Raw genomic sequence first — 13,364 nt, 5'->3', positions numbered from 1 at the left:
TATCTATCTATCTATCTATCTATCTAACTCATTCAAACTCATCTATCTATCTATCTATCTATCTATCTGTCTAACTCATTCAAACTCATCTATCTATCTATCTATCTATCTATCTATCTATCTATCTATCTAACTCATTCAAACTCATCTATCTATCTATCTATCTATCTATCTATCTATCTATCTATCTATCTATCTATCTATCTATCTATCTATCTATCTATCTCATTCATTCAAACTCATCTATCTATCACTTCTCATCTATCTATCTATCTATCTATCTATCTATCTATCTATCTATGTTCAAATCAGAAGGTCGTACAGACATGGGGGTTGGTTTATATTGTCAAGCAGCCTTTGAAGTATCATCATTGGTAGCTGCCAAGCCACTCCCTAGCAACCAAACAGAGTACCCTAGCAACCGTCTTGCAAGATCTATATCTCTGCATCAGAACATCGTACAGACATGGGGGTTGGTTTATATTGTCAAGCAGCCTTTGGAGTATCATCATTGGTAGCTGGCAAGCCACTCCCTAGCAACCAAACAAAGTACCCTAGCAACCGTTTTGCAAAATCTATATCTCTGCATCAGAACATCGTACAGACATGGGGGTTGGTTTATATTGTCAAGCAGCCTTTGGAGTATCATCATTGGTAGCTGGCAAGCCACTCCCTAGCAACCAAACAGAGTACCCTAGCAACCATTTTGCAAAATCTATATCTCTGCATCAGAACATTGTACAGACATGGGGGTTGGTTTATATTGTCAAGCAACCTTTGGAGTATCATCACTGGTAGCTGCCAAGCCACTCCCTAGCAACCAAACAGAGTACCCTAGCAACCGTTTTGCAAAATCTATATCTCTGCATCAGAACATCGTAGAGAGATGGCGGTTGGCTCTTTTGACTCATGCTAGCAATATGGACTTCCAACATGCTACACATGCTAGCAGTGCATAGCTACATGCTAATAGTGATTAGCTAAGTGCTAAACTGGGCTAAGAACATGTTAACAACTCTATAAAAACTTGATAGTAACCATCTGTGACACTTAGCAACATCATAGCAACCAACCAGGTTACCATAGCAACTGCCTAGCAACCACCCCGAGTACCCTAGAAACCGCATAGCAACACCCTAGCAACCACCCCAAGTACCCTAGCAACCGCATAGCAACACCATAGCAACCACCCCGAGTACCCTAGCAACTGCATAGCAACACCATAGCAACCACCCCGAGTAGCCTAGCAACCGCATAGCAACATCTTAGCAACCACCCCGAGTAGCCTAGCAACCGCATAGCAACATCTTAGAAACCACCCCGAGTACCCTAGCAACCGCATAGCAACACCCTAGCAACCACCCCAAGTACCCTAGCAACCACATAGCAACACCATAGCAACCACCCAGAACACCTTAGCAACCGCATAGCAACACCTTAGCAACCACCCTGAGTACCCTAGCAACTGCATAGCAACACCCTAGCAACCATGCAGATTACCCTAGCAACCACATAGCAACACCTTAGCAACCACTCAGAACACCTTAGCAACCGCATAGCAACACCTTAGCAACCGCCCTGAGTACCCTAGCAACCGCATAGCAACCACTCCGGGTACCTTAGCAACCGCATAGCAACACCTTAGCAACCACCCCGAGTACCCTAGCAACCGCATAGCAACACCATAGCAACCACCCCGAGTACCCTAGCAACCCCATAGCAACACCTTAGCAACCACCCCGAGTACCTTAGCAACCGTATAGCAACACCCTTGCAACCACCCTGAGTACCCTAGCAACCGCCTTAAGTACCCTGACTCTATCTCTATTATTATTATTCTTCTTACTTGAATTTCCAACTCTAACTCCTCCTAGAGCTTTAACTCCACATATTCCAAACTCGGGTCAGACCTTCAGACTGTTCTGACTTAGTGTGCTATATCTTTTCTAACTGATCCGACTTACGGTTTTCCTCAAAATGACTGTTAAAACTTGGAAAAATCCCATTGACTTTCATTGACGGAATGTTCAAATGAGCCAAGACTTTCAAATTCCAACTGTCAAAATTCAAATTCAAACTACGGAAGCCCATTAGACTCAAAAACTCTATTAGACTCAAGTGCCATTCTATGTACTATTTCTAATCCATTGAAACTCATTAAACTCTATCTATCTATCTATCTATCTATCTATCTATCTATCTATCTATCTATCTATCTATCTATCTATCTATCTATGTTCAAATCAGAAGGTCGTACAGACATGGGGGTTGGTTTATATTGTCAAGCAACCTTTGGAGTATCATCACTGGTAGCTGCCAAGCCACTCCCTAGCAACCAAACAGAGTACCCTAGCAACCGTTTTGCAAAATCTATATCTCTGCATCAGAACATCGTAGAGAGCAACACCTTAGCAACCACCCCGAGTACCTTAGCAACCGTATAGCAACACCCTTGCAACCACCCTGAGTACCCTAGCAACCGCCTTAAGTACCCTGACTCTATCTATCTATCTATCTATCTATCTATCTATCTATCTATCTATCTATCTATCTATCTATCTATCTATCTATCTATCAAACTAAGTCTATCTATTGAACTAAATCTATCTAATAAAACTTAAACTTTCAAACTTCAAACTTTTAAAACTACTTCAAACTTTCTGGACTGGCTTTTTCAAGCCAACTTAAAGTTTGTCTTCAAACTTTTTTATCCAGTTCTTTCTGTATTCTTTGCGTATAACAAGGGGCCAGTTGCATAAGCCATTATGTTAAGACTGTCAAGTTAATGTTAAGACTTTTCGGTAAATTAGACCAATATGTTTTGTAACTGACTTAAAGGATTAGTTCACTTTCAAATGAAAATTACCCCAAGCTTTACTCACCCTCAAGCCATCCTAAGGTGTATATGACTTTCTTCTTTCTGATGAACACAGTCAGAGATATATTAATAAATATCCTGACATATCCAGGCTTCCTATAATGGCAGTGAGCGGGATCAACGAGTATAAGTTGAAGAAAGTGCCTACATTCACATCCATCATCATAAACATACTACACATGGCTCTGGGGGGTTAATAAAGGCCTTCTAAAGCAAAGCAATGTGTTTGTGTAAAATATCTAGCTTCCGCCAGACCGCCTTCCGTATTACGAAGAAAGTGTAAAACTCTCACAGTTCAAAAAGCTTATGCTACTGTACGTCCTACGCCTTCCCTATTCAACTTACAGAAAAAGCCTAACTGATGCGATGACGGTTCAGTTTTTTCATAATTTGAATACAGAAGGCGGTCTGGCAGAAGCTAGATGTTTTACTTCATAACTTGTTAAATATGGATTTAATTATTTTTTTTTAAACAAATGCATCGCTTCGCTTTAGAAGGCCTTTATTAACCCCCTGGAGCCTTGTGAGGTACGTTTATGATGGATGGATGTGGATGGAGGCACTTTCTTCAGCTCATACTCGTTGATCCCGCTCACTGACATTATAAAGCACAGATGCGCCAGGATATTTATTAATATATCTCCAACTATGTTCGCCAGAAAGAAGAGAGTCATACACCTAGGATGGCTTGAGGATGAGTAGCTTGGGGAAGATGATTAACTTGTAAGAATAGTCTTAGCAGTTTATTCAACAGGCCCCTGTTTACAGGTGCTGGTCATATAATTAGAATATCATCAAAAAGTTGATTTATTTCACTAATTCCATTCAAAAAGTGAAACTTGTATATTATATTCATTCATTACACACAGACTGATATATTTCAAATGTTTATTTCTTTTAATTTTGATGATTATAACTGACAACTAAGGAAAATCCCAAATTCAGTATCTCAGAAAATTTGAATATTGTGAAAAGGTTCAATATTGAAGACACCTGGTGGCACACTCTAATCAGCTAATTAACTCAAAACACCTGCAAAGGCCTTTCAATGGTCTCTCAGTCTAGTTCTGTAGGCTACACAATCATGGGGAAGACTGCTGACTTGACAGTTGTCCAGAAGACGACCACTGACACCTTGCACAAGGAGGGCAAGACACAAAAGGTCATTGCAAAAGAGGTTGGCTGTTCACAGAGCTCTGTGTCCAAGCACATTAATAGAGAGGCGAAGGGAAGGAAAAGATGTGGTAGAAAAAAGTGTACAAGCAATAGGGATAACCACACCCTGGAGAGGATTGTGAAACAAAACCCATTCAAACATGTGGGGGAGATTCACAAAGAGTGGACTGCAGCTGGAGTCAGTGCTTCAAGAACCACTACGCACAGACGTATGCAAGACATGGGTTCCAGTTGTCACATTCCTTGTGTCAAGCCACTCTTGAACAACAGACAGCATCAGAAGTGTCTCGCCTGAGCTAAAGACAAAAAGGACTGGACTGCTGCTGAGTGGTCCAAAGTTATGTTCTCTGATGAAAGTAAATTTTTGCATTTCCTTTGGAAATCAGGGTCCCAGAGTCTGGAGGAAAAGAGGAGAGGCACACAATCCACGTTGCTTGAGGTCCAGTGTAAAGTTTCCACAGTCAGTGATGGTTTGGGGTGCCATGTCATTTTCTGGTGTTGGTCCACTGTGTTTCCTGAGGTCCAAGGTCAATGCAGCCGTATACCAGGAAGTTTTAGAGCACTTCATGCTTCCTGCTGCTAATCAACTGAATGGAGATGCAGATATCATTTTCCAACAGGACTTGGCACCTGCACACAGTGCCAAAGCTACCAGTACCTGGTTTAAGGACCATGGTATCCCTGTTCTTAATTGGCCAGCAAACTCGCCTGACCTTAACCCCATAGAAAATCTATGGGGTATTGTGAAGAGGAAGATGCGATATGCCAGACCCAACAATGCAGAAGAGCTGAAGGCCACTATCAGAGCAACTTGGGCTCTCATAACACCTGAGGAGTGCCACAGACTGATCGACTCCATGCCACGCCGCATTGCTGCAGTAATTCAGGCAAAAGGAGCCCCAACTAAGTATTGAGTGGTGTACATGCTCATACTTTTCATGTTCATACTTTTCAGTTGGCCAAGATTTCTAAAAATCCTTTCTTTGTATTGGTCTTAAGTAATATTCTAATTTTCTGAGATACTGAATTTGTCAGTTATAATCATCAAAATTAAAAGAAATAAACATTTGAAATATATAAGTATGTGTGTAATGAATGAATATAATATACAAGTTTCACTTTTTGAATGGAATTAGTGAAATAAATCAACTTTTGATGATATTCTAATTATATGACCAGCACCTGTATAGGCTATTTTACGAACAAACTCGGCGTTGGAAAAAATGCTTAAATGTTCTGGATTTTCATAAAGTTGTGCCTGTTTGAACCCTGTAGAATATTCAAATGAGAAACTTTTGAATGTTCACTGAGACATCCATTTACCAATTCTCCAAACCACTTGTCGTCTGTGGGGTCGCTGGAATTCTGGAGCCAATCCCAGAGCCGCGGGCCGCCTGAATGTAGATGTCAAGATAAAAAAAAATCATCATCGGCGTTACTCTTGATCGCACAACCACATTTTAAGTATTATAAGGTACTAAAGGCTCAATTTCAGTGCCGCCGTGCAGTATTTCGTGCCCTTTATTTAAGTGTTATGTGCTTGGTCATATAACTCTGTCCTCCTTCCTTTGTGTTCATCTCCAAGTTTAGCATAGTTTGGGCTGTTGGGATGTTGCTTAAAAGGGTTTGAGCTCCCTTCGATGGGGAAATCCTCCGCTAGGTTGCGTCATAGTGACGTCAGCGCTGCCGTCTTGAGCTCGCGCGGACAGAGACGGCCATATTTGTGGGAATAAGCGAGCGGAGCGGCCCGCGCGGTTCGTATGGTCCTGCAAATCGCTCGCGTCACTTGATTTTCATGCGCATTTAATGGTCACTCATGACGCAGAAATGCCTCACGGAATAAGCCTCTAGTTCAACCATATGATATCTTTTGGCCCCGCGCAGGAGTCCTCGCTCAAAATGGAGGTGCAGAGCGTCAGCAGTGAGGTATGTCACATATGACAACATTCATTGACCAATATTGATAATCGGTGATGTTAATGACAGCTTTGTGTGTTTTTGGTGATGTGAGCGAGCGTGTCCCTGTCGTGCGGGTGCGCGCGCGCAGTGTGGAGACTTGCGTGACGACAGCATTAGCTCGAGCATTTAGCATGAGATAATAATGCCACTCATGATCCCTGCAAAACATTATATGAAATCACGCTCCCATCAATGACATCGTGTTTCTAAAGTGTGTAAAACACGAGCGTGTGAACGTAATGAGTTGACGATAATGACGATTTTGTTGATCGGATTCACCTTATGAGTCATGACTAAAGCGCATGCACGCGCATACACTATAACACCACAGAGGCTCATCTGCTTCATCTGTTAGTTACACACGGAGTGAGCTGTCAACATAAATCTCCTATCAAACAAAAGATGTGCGATATAATTTCATCTGCTGTTTATGCATCCGTCCATCTTTCTGGTTTTATCTGTTATTCGTTATAAACTAACTAATCTGTCGGTCTCTCTGTGTCCATATGCCTGTTTATTTTTCTTCAGCTGTCTGTTGAAGATATTCTCTATACGTAAATATAAATTCTCATAAAAGGTTTCTTTTTTGTGTTATTGTACCCATATTATGTGTTTCCGAAACGCAAATCAGTGTGCACTTGGGTATAGACTAAAGTTAACAGTTAAACGTAATCGTTACTCAAATCAAATGTAGTCCTTGTCTCGCTAAACTGTTAAGACATTGCTGGAGGTAATATGTTTTGTTTATAGCTTATTCAGTTTCATAATTGAAATTTTTTTTGTAACATCTCTGTCAGGGCACGACATTAAGCCTTGTCATGTGCTTGTTTTTCGGAGAAGCAAATCGGTCATTCACTTGTCCGAGTAGAAAAGTTGCTTGTTGTTTTTTAGTGTAAATATTATTTATTCTGAATCAATATTCTTTCCGAATATTGCAGCTTCGACATATTAAAATCTGCATTTGTGATACTTACCATTCATTTTTTTAAAAACCTTTTTATAAAGGGTGTTTTTCCCCTAATCTTATTAAATGTATGATTCATCTTTCATTTTAAATTCTTAAATTTGATCAATAAATTCGATTAGAATAAGACACTATAGGGCTGTTACCAATCAAATTAAACCATTTATACTGAAAAAATTACAGCTGCATAATGTTATGAGATTGTTTTAAATATTTTTTTGAAAATACAAATAAGAAATGTTGGGCGAAAATTAAACTTTTAAACATGAAACTAAATCGGCGAAAATTATACTTTTAAACATGAAACTAAATCACCAGTAGGTGGTGGCAAGAGGCCTTTATCACACCTCCGCTAGAAAAGCGGAAGCTTAAAGTAGTAGCGTAAAAAAAGAACGGGATTATTGTGATTTATTTTTGTAAAATTCAGCACAGATACTTATTGTAAAGACACCAACCTCTGTTTACAATCATTAATTGAGTATTGTGAAACAAAGAAAAAAGGCATCATAATATTCCAACGCATATTTCGTTATTTAAAGGGGAGCACGCAAGCCATACTGTATGTGTATGTTCAATACTTGTGTCTTATTTTATCACAGAACTGCAAAAATAGAATACAAACAACATATCTTAAAGGGCTTTAATCAGACATAGCTTAAAATATTAACTATGACTAAAGTCTATTTTGGTTGGATTAAATTAAAGATTTGGGGGAAGTTTATTATATTAAACAATGTTCAAATTTTTTTCATGGACTTTATGATTGCTAGCATCAAATTGAAGTTGTTTAAATAAAGGAATATGTCCAGCCCATAGACAATTATTCATAAATAACCGGTTTGATTATTGTAAACAAATTATATTCTCTGTGTTTGAGTACAATGACTGGATAGCATTATACTGTAGACAACAATGGGTGGTTATATAATGCCAAAATAAACAAAATAACTTAAAATTAAATCAGTCCGATGATTCCTCTGGCCTATTTACTTTGTTAGTGCATATTACTAGTCTTGTGTTGAACAATTAATCTGTGCAAGTTTATACACAGAAACATTTTTTGTTGTGGTAATCTTTAATCAAAATCTGAAAAGTTACTTCCGGTCTGGAATGGTCTTGAAAACGCGTAAACCACTCCCCTGCAACCGTTAGTCTCTTATGAGCAAGAGATGGAGAGGAGGAGCGCTAAAGTAAAACGGCCACAGCCGGAGCGTTAGCGTTAGCCATTGCTCTTTTTTGGCTAAAGGTTGCAGACTTGCTTTCCAGGGGCTTTGGCCTAGTGACCGTCTTAATAAGTGAGTCATTGAGTCATTCAGTCAAAAGATTCGTTCCAACGGCTGATTCATTCAAGACTGAGCGTGCGTCTCAATCAAGCGGCAACCTCCCCCCATTTCTCTTGAAGCCAATGCGGAAGTGACTTAAACTGCAATTCATTGACTGGCCGCTAGGGACATGCTCCAAACGAGAGCACAATCTCACTGAGCCCCATGTTAAAATGCCCAACTTTACAGCATAAAAAAACATGTTTACAGTCTGGTACAAATTGTGGTTTTGGTCTATATAGCTAATTGTGCCCTTCATGACAACTGTGATGAGGGGTGTGATTTTTTTTTTTTTTTTTTTTTTTAAATAACTCGTCTGCTTAAATTATATTAAGCCTTACCGTTCTGCATAATTAAGGGCGCAGCCACTTGACTGACCGGTGGATTGTCGCTGCTGTCACGTGACCTCAGCTCCACCCACGTCCCGCCTCTTTGCCCATTTTCTGTTGTCTGGGAGTGATGCGCTGCCAAGATGGCAACGGCCGGCTTTAGGTTTCAAAAATGCTGTATGGTCTCAGTCAGCTCCTTAGTTCAGTAGTCAGGGCACTGATCAAGGAGTCGGCCACATTCATTTGCACGATATACTGATTCATGACCTAGGAAGCTAGGGAGCTGATTGAGAAAGTCAGAAAGTCAGTTATTTATGAATGGGTTATTGAATCTTACTTGGACTCAACTGATTCGTTCAAAACACTGAATCAAAAACACGATTGGGTGTTGCTGTGTTCTGCTGTGATCTTTGTTTGGAACTATTCTCGCTGCTGAAATAAAACAAAAACATACAGTGTTCTGTCTAAAATGTCAGTGACTTAATATTAACTACTTGATTTTGTATGAAATCAATGTCACATTTTCAGTCGTGATGGTATTCAGGAAGGCGGCACTCTTGGTCGTGTGACGTTGCTTAACTGTGTCATGTTATAAATTTAAAAACCACATTTTGAATCTTTACTGCAATATGTTAACTGAGTTTATTTGTGTGTGCTGTGCTCATTTGTTTTGATTTCTCCTCAAGAGTAGGGATAGGCGATATCATTTAGCAGCTTGTTGTTAAGCAAGAAGCTACCTCCACAATTTGGAACTGGTTTGGTTATAGAAAATCAGATGCGGAGCAAACTACCATAATCACTATAAACAAATGTTCAAGAGCCATATGCTCTATGAGCCGTCATTTACGCCGTCATCACCTGGGTGTTGATAGCGTGCGAGCGCAGGTGAGACCTGAATATCTCACGTTGCTATCTGTGTTTAAACTAAACTAATTTAAACCTTGCCAATTTAAACATTCAACCGTAAGACGCAAAAGAGAACTCGCGCTCTGTGAGGAGATTTGTGTGTGCGCTCATCCGAAGCACGTACACTGAGAGCTGCGTCACAGCTATAATTTTGTACACTATCTGAAGAAATGGTTGGGTTCCTTTTTGATACAGTTAGGGCTGTGACGGTCGGCATGACAACTGCGCGGTTGCAAGCCCGTGCGCTCTTCTAATCTGTCCAGCTGCTGAACTGCTCTCCCGGGTGACTTTCACCTCCTTTGACCCGACAACATTTCGTCATTTTTAGAAAATCGATTTTCAAAATTTGTGAATCGATTTAAAACGGCAGAAGACAAAATCCCGATTCATATGTAAATCGACCCCCCCACCCCCACCCCACCCCTACCTATTATTATCCACTATTCTCTAGTTGTTTTTTTTTTTTTTTTTTTTTTTTTTTCCCCCCAAGTTCATTTTTTTGGTATTGATGTTTTAAGTTCGGGCTACTTGTCTGGTCAGGCAAGTAAAATTCTCTCACTTGCCCCTTCAAAAAAATCAAGTGTTAATGTTGAGCCCTGTCTGTTAAAGGTGCCATCAAATTGAAAATTGAATTTACCTCAGCATAGTTGAATAACAAGAGTTCAGTACATGGAAATGACATACAGTGAGTCTCAAACTCCATTGTTTCCTCCTCCTTATATAAATATCTTTTGTTTAAAAGACCTCCGAAGAACAGGCGAATCTCAACATAACACCGACTGTTATGTAACAGTCGGGGTGTACGCCCCCAATATTTGCATATGCCAGCCCATGTTCCCAACATTATGAAAGGCATTACACAAGGGCAGCCAGTATTAACGTCTGGATGTGCACAGCTGAATCATCAGACTAGGTAAGCAAGCAAGGACAATAGCGAAAAATGGCAGATGGAGCGATAATAACTAACATGATCCATGATATCATGATATTTTTAGTGATATTTGTAAATTGTCTTTCTAAATGTTTCGTTAGCATGTTGCTAATGTACTGTTAAATGTGGTTAAAGTTACCATCGTTTATTACTGTATTCACGGAGACAAGAGCCGTCGCTATTTTCATTTTTAAACACTTGCAGTCTGTATAATGCATAAACACAACTTCATTCTTTATAAATCTCTCCAACAGTGTAGCATTAGCCGTTAGCCATGGAGCACTATCAAACTCATTCAGAATCAAATGTAAACGTCCAAATAAATACCATACTTACGCGATTAGACATGCTGCATGACGAACACTTTGTAAAGATCCATTTTGAGGGTTATATTAGCTGTGTAAACTTTGTTTATGCAATGATAGAGTCGAGAGCTCTGGGGGGGCTGAGAGCGCGAGCAATTAAAGGGGCAGCAGCCCTGAATTGGCGCATTTCTAATTATGCCCCAAAATAGGCAGTTAAAAAAATTATTAAAAAAAAATCTATGGGGTATTTTGAGCTGAAACTTCACAGACACATTCAGGGGACACCTTAGACTTATATTACATCTTGTAAAAAAAACGTTTGATGGCAGCTTTAATTAACTGAATTGAATAAACATTGAAATGATAGTGAATAATGCCACTATTGTCTTCTGTAGAGGAGCTTGAACTTGTTTCTTAATTGTTGAAATTTACAAAGTTATTGAACTGAACTAAATCAACTCTGAACTGAAATGATCTGAATAATGACACTATATTGTCTTTATGGAACTGCTTTACAGCAGAATTTGAAGTTTGCAACATTGATTCTGTTATTTTCCTGTTTATTACCATTAAGCTGCTTTGAAACAATCTATATTTTATAAAGTGCTATTGAAATAAATAGGGATGCATGATATATCGACCACCATTGGCCCAATACATGTTAATTTTTAATATTGTCATTATAATGTTTAATCATGCAGCAAACAATATTAATCTGTTACTGTCTGCAAACGGTTCTATATATTAGTATTTTTATGCTTGGCTTGACTTGATTGCATGGAAATGGTTGTATGAGTCACGTCAATTTAAAAAGAAAAAAGGGTGGCTCTTAAAAAAGTTTGAAAACCACTATAGGCTACAGCAGGGGTGTCAAAACTCAGTCCTGGAGGGCCACTGTCCTGCAGAGTTTAGCTCCAACTTACCACAATACACCTACCTGGAAGTTTCCTGCAAAGCGACTGGAAGGCAAACCTGCAACCTTTAGCCAACAAAGCGTAACGGCTAATGCTAACACTCTGCCCCCGGCGGTACACAGGGAAGGAGACCAGAGGCTGTTTTTTGAATGGATGTCAATGGATGAGAGGCTTCACTATGCTGATTAAACAGCTTTTGTGGGGAAATAGCAAATCATTTAATTAATCAACAGCCTGTTTGCTAATCTTCAGCATGTTTTACATTAAACAGTATTTTTTTTGGGAACTATATGTAGATTTTAGCTTGATAAAAATTTATTTTTTCAATAGAAGTCAGACTAGGGAATGTTGCGATTGATGTCACTGCCATTACAATAGGCTGAGAGGTGCCGCACGTGATTAAGTTAGCCGTTACGCTTTCTTCAATGGTAAGAGATACAGACCCTCTTATCTCCCTATAATAATATGATCTCTGGTTTCCTGTATGCCTAAAAACCTTGATTAGCTGGTTTAGGTGTGGGGTTGGGGTTGGAGCTAAACTCTGTAGGACAGTGGCCCTCCAGGATCAGGATTGGACACCCCTGGGCTACAGCAGTAGAGCCGTCATCACAGGAGTGCGTGCGGCGTGCCTTCAGTTAAAATTCTTTTAGAGCTCCTTGAATTCAATTCACTTTGTCTTCATTTGAAATAAAATTACATTACATAATAAATTGTATATAGGCTATATATTATTGAATTATTTATTCATTAAATTATAATTTTATGCTAAGAATCAGAAACAGAAGTAATTAAAAATATTATTTGTGTAGCCTATTGTAGACTTTTTTCAGTATATAATGGGTGCAGCCTACTTCCAGTAGGCTATTTTACGAAGCTGTCAACACTGGGATCTCCGACGGCATGCAGTCAGTTGACAATCACCCCATTCATATATAAAACTAGACCTATATGTTATTAAATTGTATTTATAAAATTACAAAACTACAAGTTTCCTGTTTGTGTTTTTCCTTTTTTATTTGCTGAAAATTTAATTATCTACACTAGTAGTATACATAATTTATTTTTTCAACGTGAATAAAATCGTGTGATCTAAATCGGCTAGTGAGTAGCTCGTAGCTCGTGCTGCACTGACATTGGTCCAAACTGATAAACGGTCCGTGAAGCACAAATGAGTATTGCAGTTTCATTCCGCTTTCATTACGTTTGTTTTGATGTCGGGCAACGTTGTGGTGGTCGCACCAGGGCAACTGCTAATAAATTTTGTTTGCAGCGGCAGGAAAAATGGTCGCAAAATGCACAGTCACAGTCTGGAGCCCTGATATGTCGTAGACGATACTGCCTTTTCTAATATTTTTGACAAAAGGTTCAAAAGTTCAGGTACAGACAAAGTCGATGCACAGACTCTTTTCACTGTTTAATTTGCACACTGAATATGGGTTGGAGTTCTAAACGTTGAACTCTCAAAGTGCTCCAGATTGATGAATTTAACTTTAAAATGTGCAACATGCCCCCGGGAACCCCATAGAGAAACCAAGGTCTGCCCACCACAGTTACACAAAAATCCTTTGGGAAACACTGTGTTTAATGTACCTGGAACCCTTTAATAAGGTTGTATAGCCATTAACACTGTCCTACACAATTAACATGAACTAACAATACTTTTAAAGCCTTTTAAAAGTT

At 39.3% G+C, this 13,364-nt stretch overlaps 1 protein-coding gene across 2 annotated transcripts in view; it reads left to right on the top strand.

Annotated features, from left to right (window-relative positions):
- Window positions 1–5,710: 5,710 nt before the first annotated feature.
- The window catches only part of rps6kal (ribosomal protein S6 kinase a, like), a 32,745-nt gene continuing 25,091 nt past the window's right edge, over window positions 5,711–13,364 (top strand). The window contains exon 1 of one of the 2 annotated variants that reach the window (XM_048179650.1): window positions 5,711–5,980. In XM_048179650.1, coding sequence (XP_048035607.1) covers window positions 5,915–5,980 — 66 coding nt within the window. In that variant the 5' untranslated portion in view covers window positions 5,711–5,914. The remainder of the gene's footprint in view (window positions 5,981–13,364) is intronic. The other variant, XM_048179651.1, reaches the window with a different exon arrangement.

The sequence above is a fragment of the Megalobrama amblycephala genome, unplaced genomic scaffold (genome assembly GCF_018812025.1).
Source record: "Megalobrama amblycephala isolate DHTTF-2021 unplaced genomic scaffold, ASM1881202v1 scaffold265, whole genome shotgun sequence".
NCBI lineage: Eukaryota > Metazoa > Chordata > Actinopteri > Cypriniformes > Xenocyprididae > Megalobrama > Megalobrama amblycephala.
Note: the sequence above shows the minus strand (reverse complement) of the source record. Positions and strands in the feature narration are given on the sequence as shown.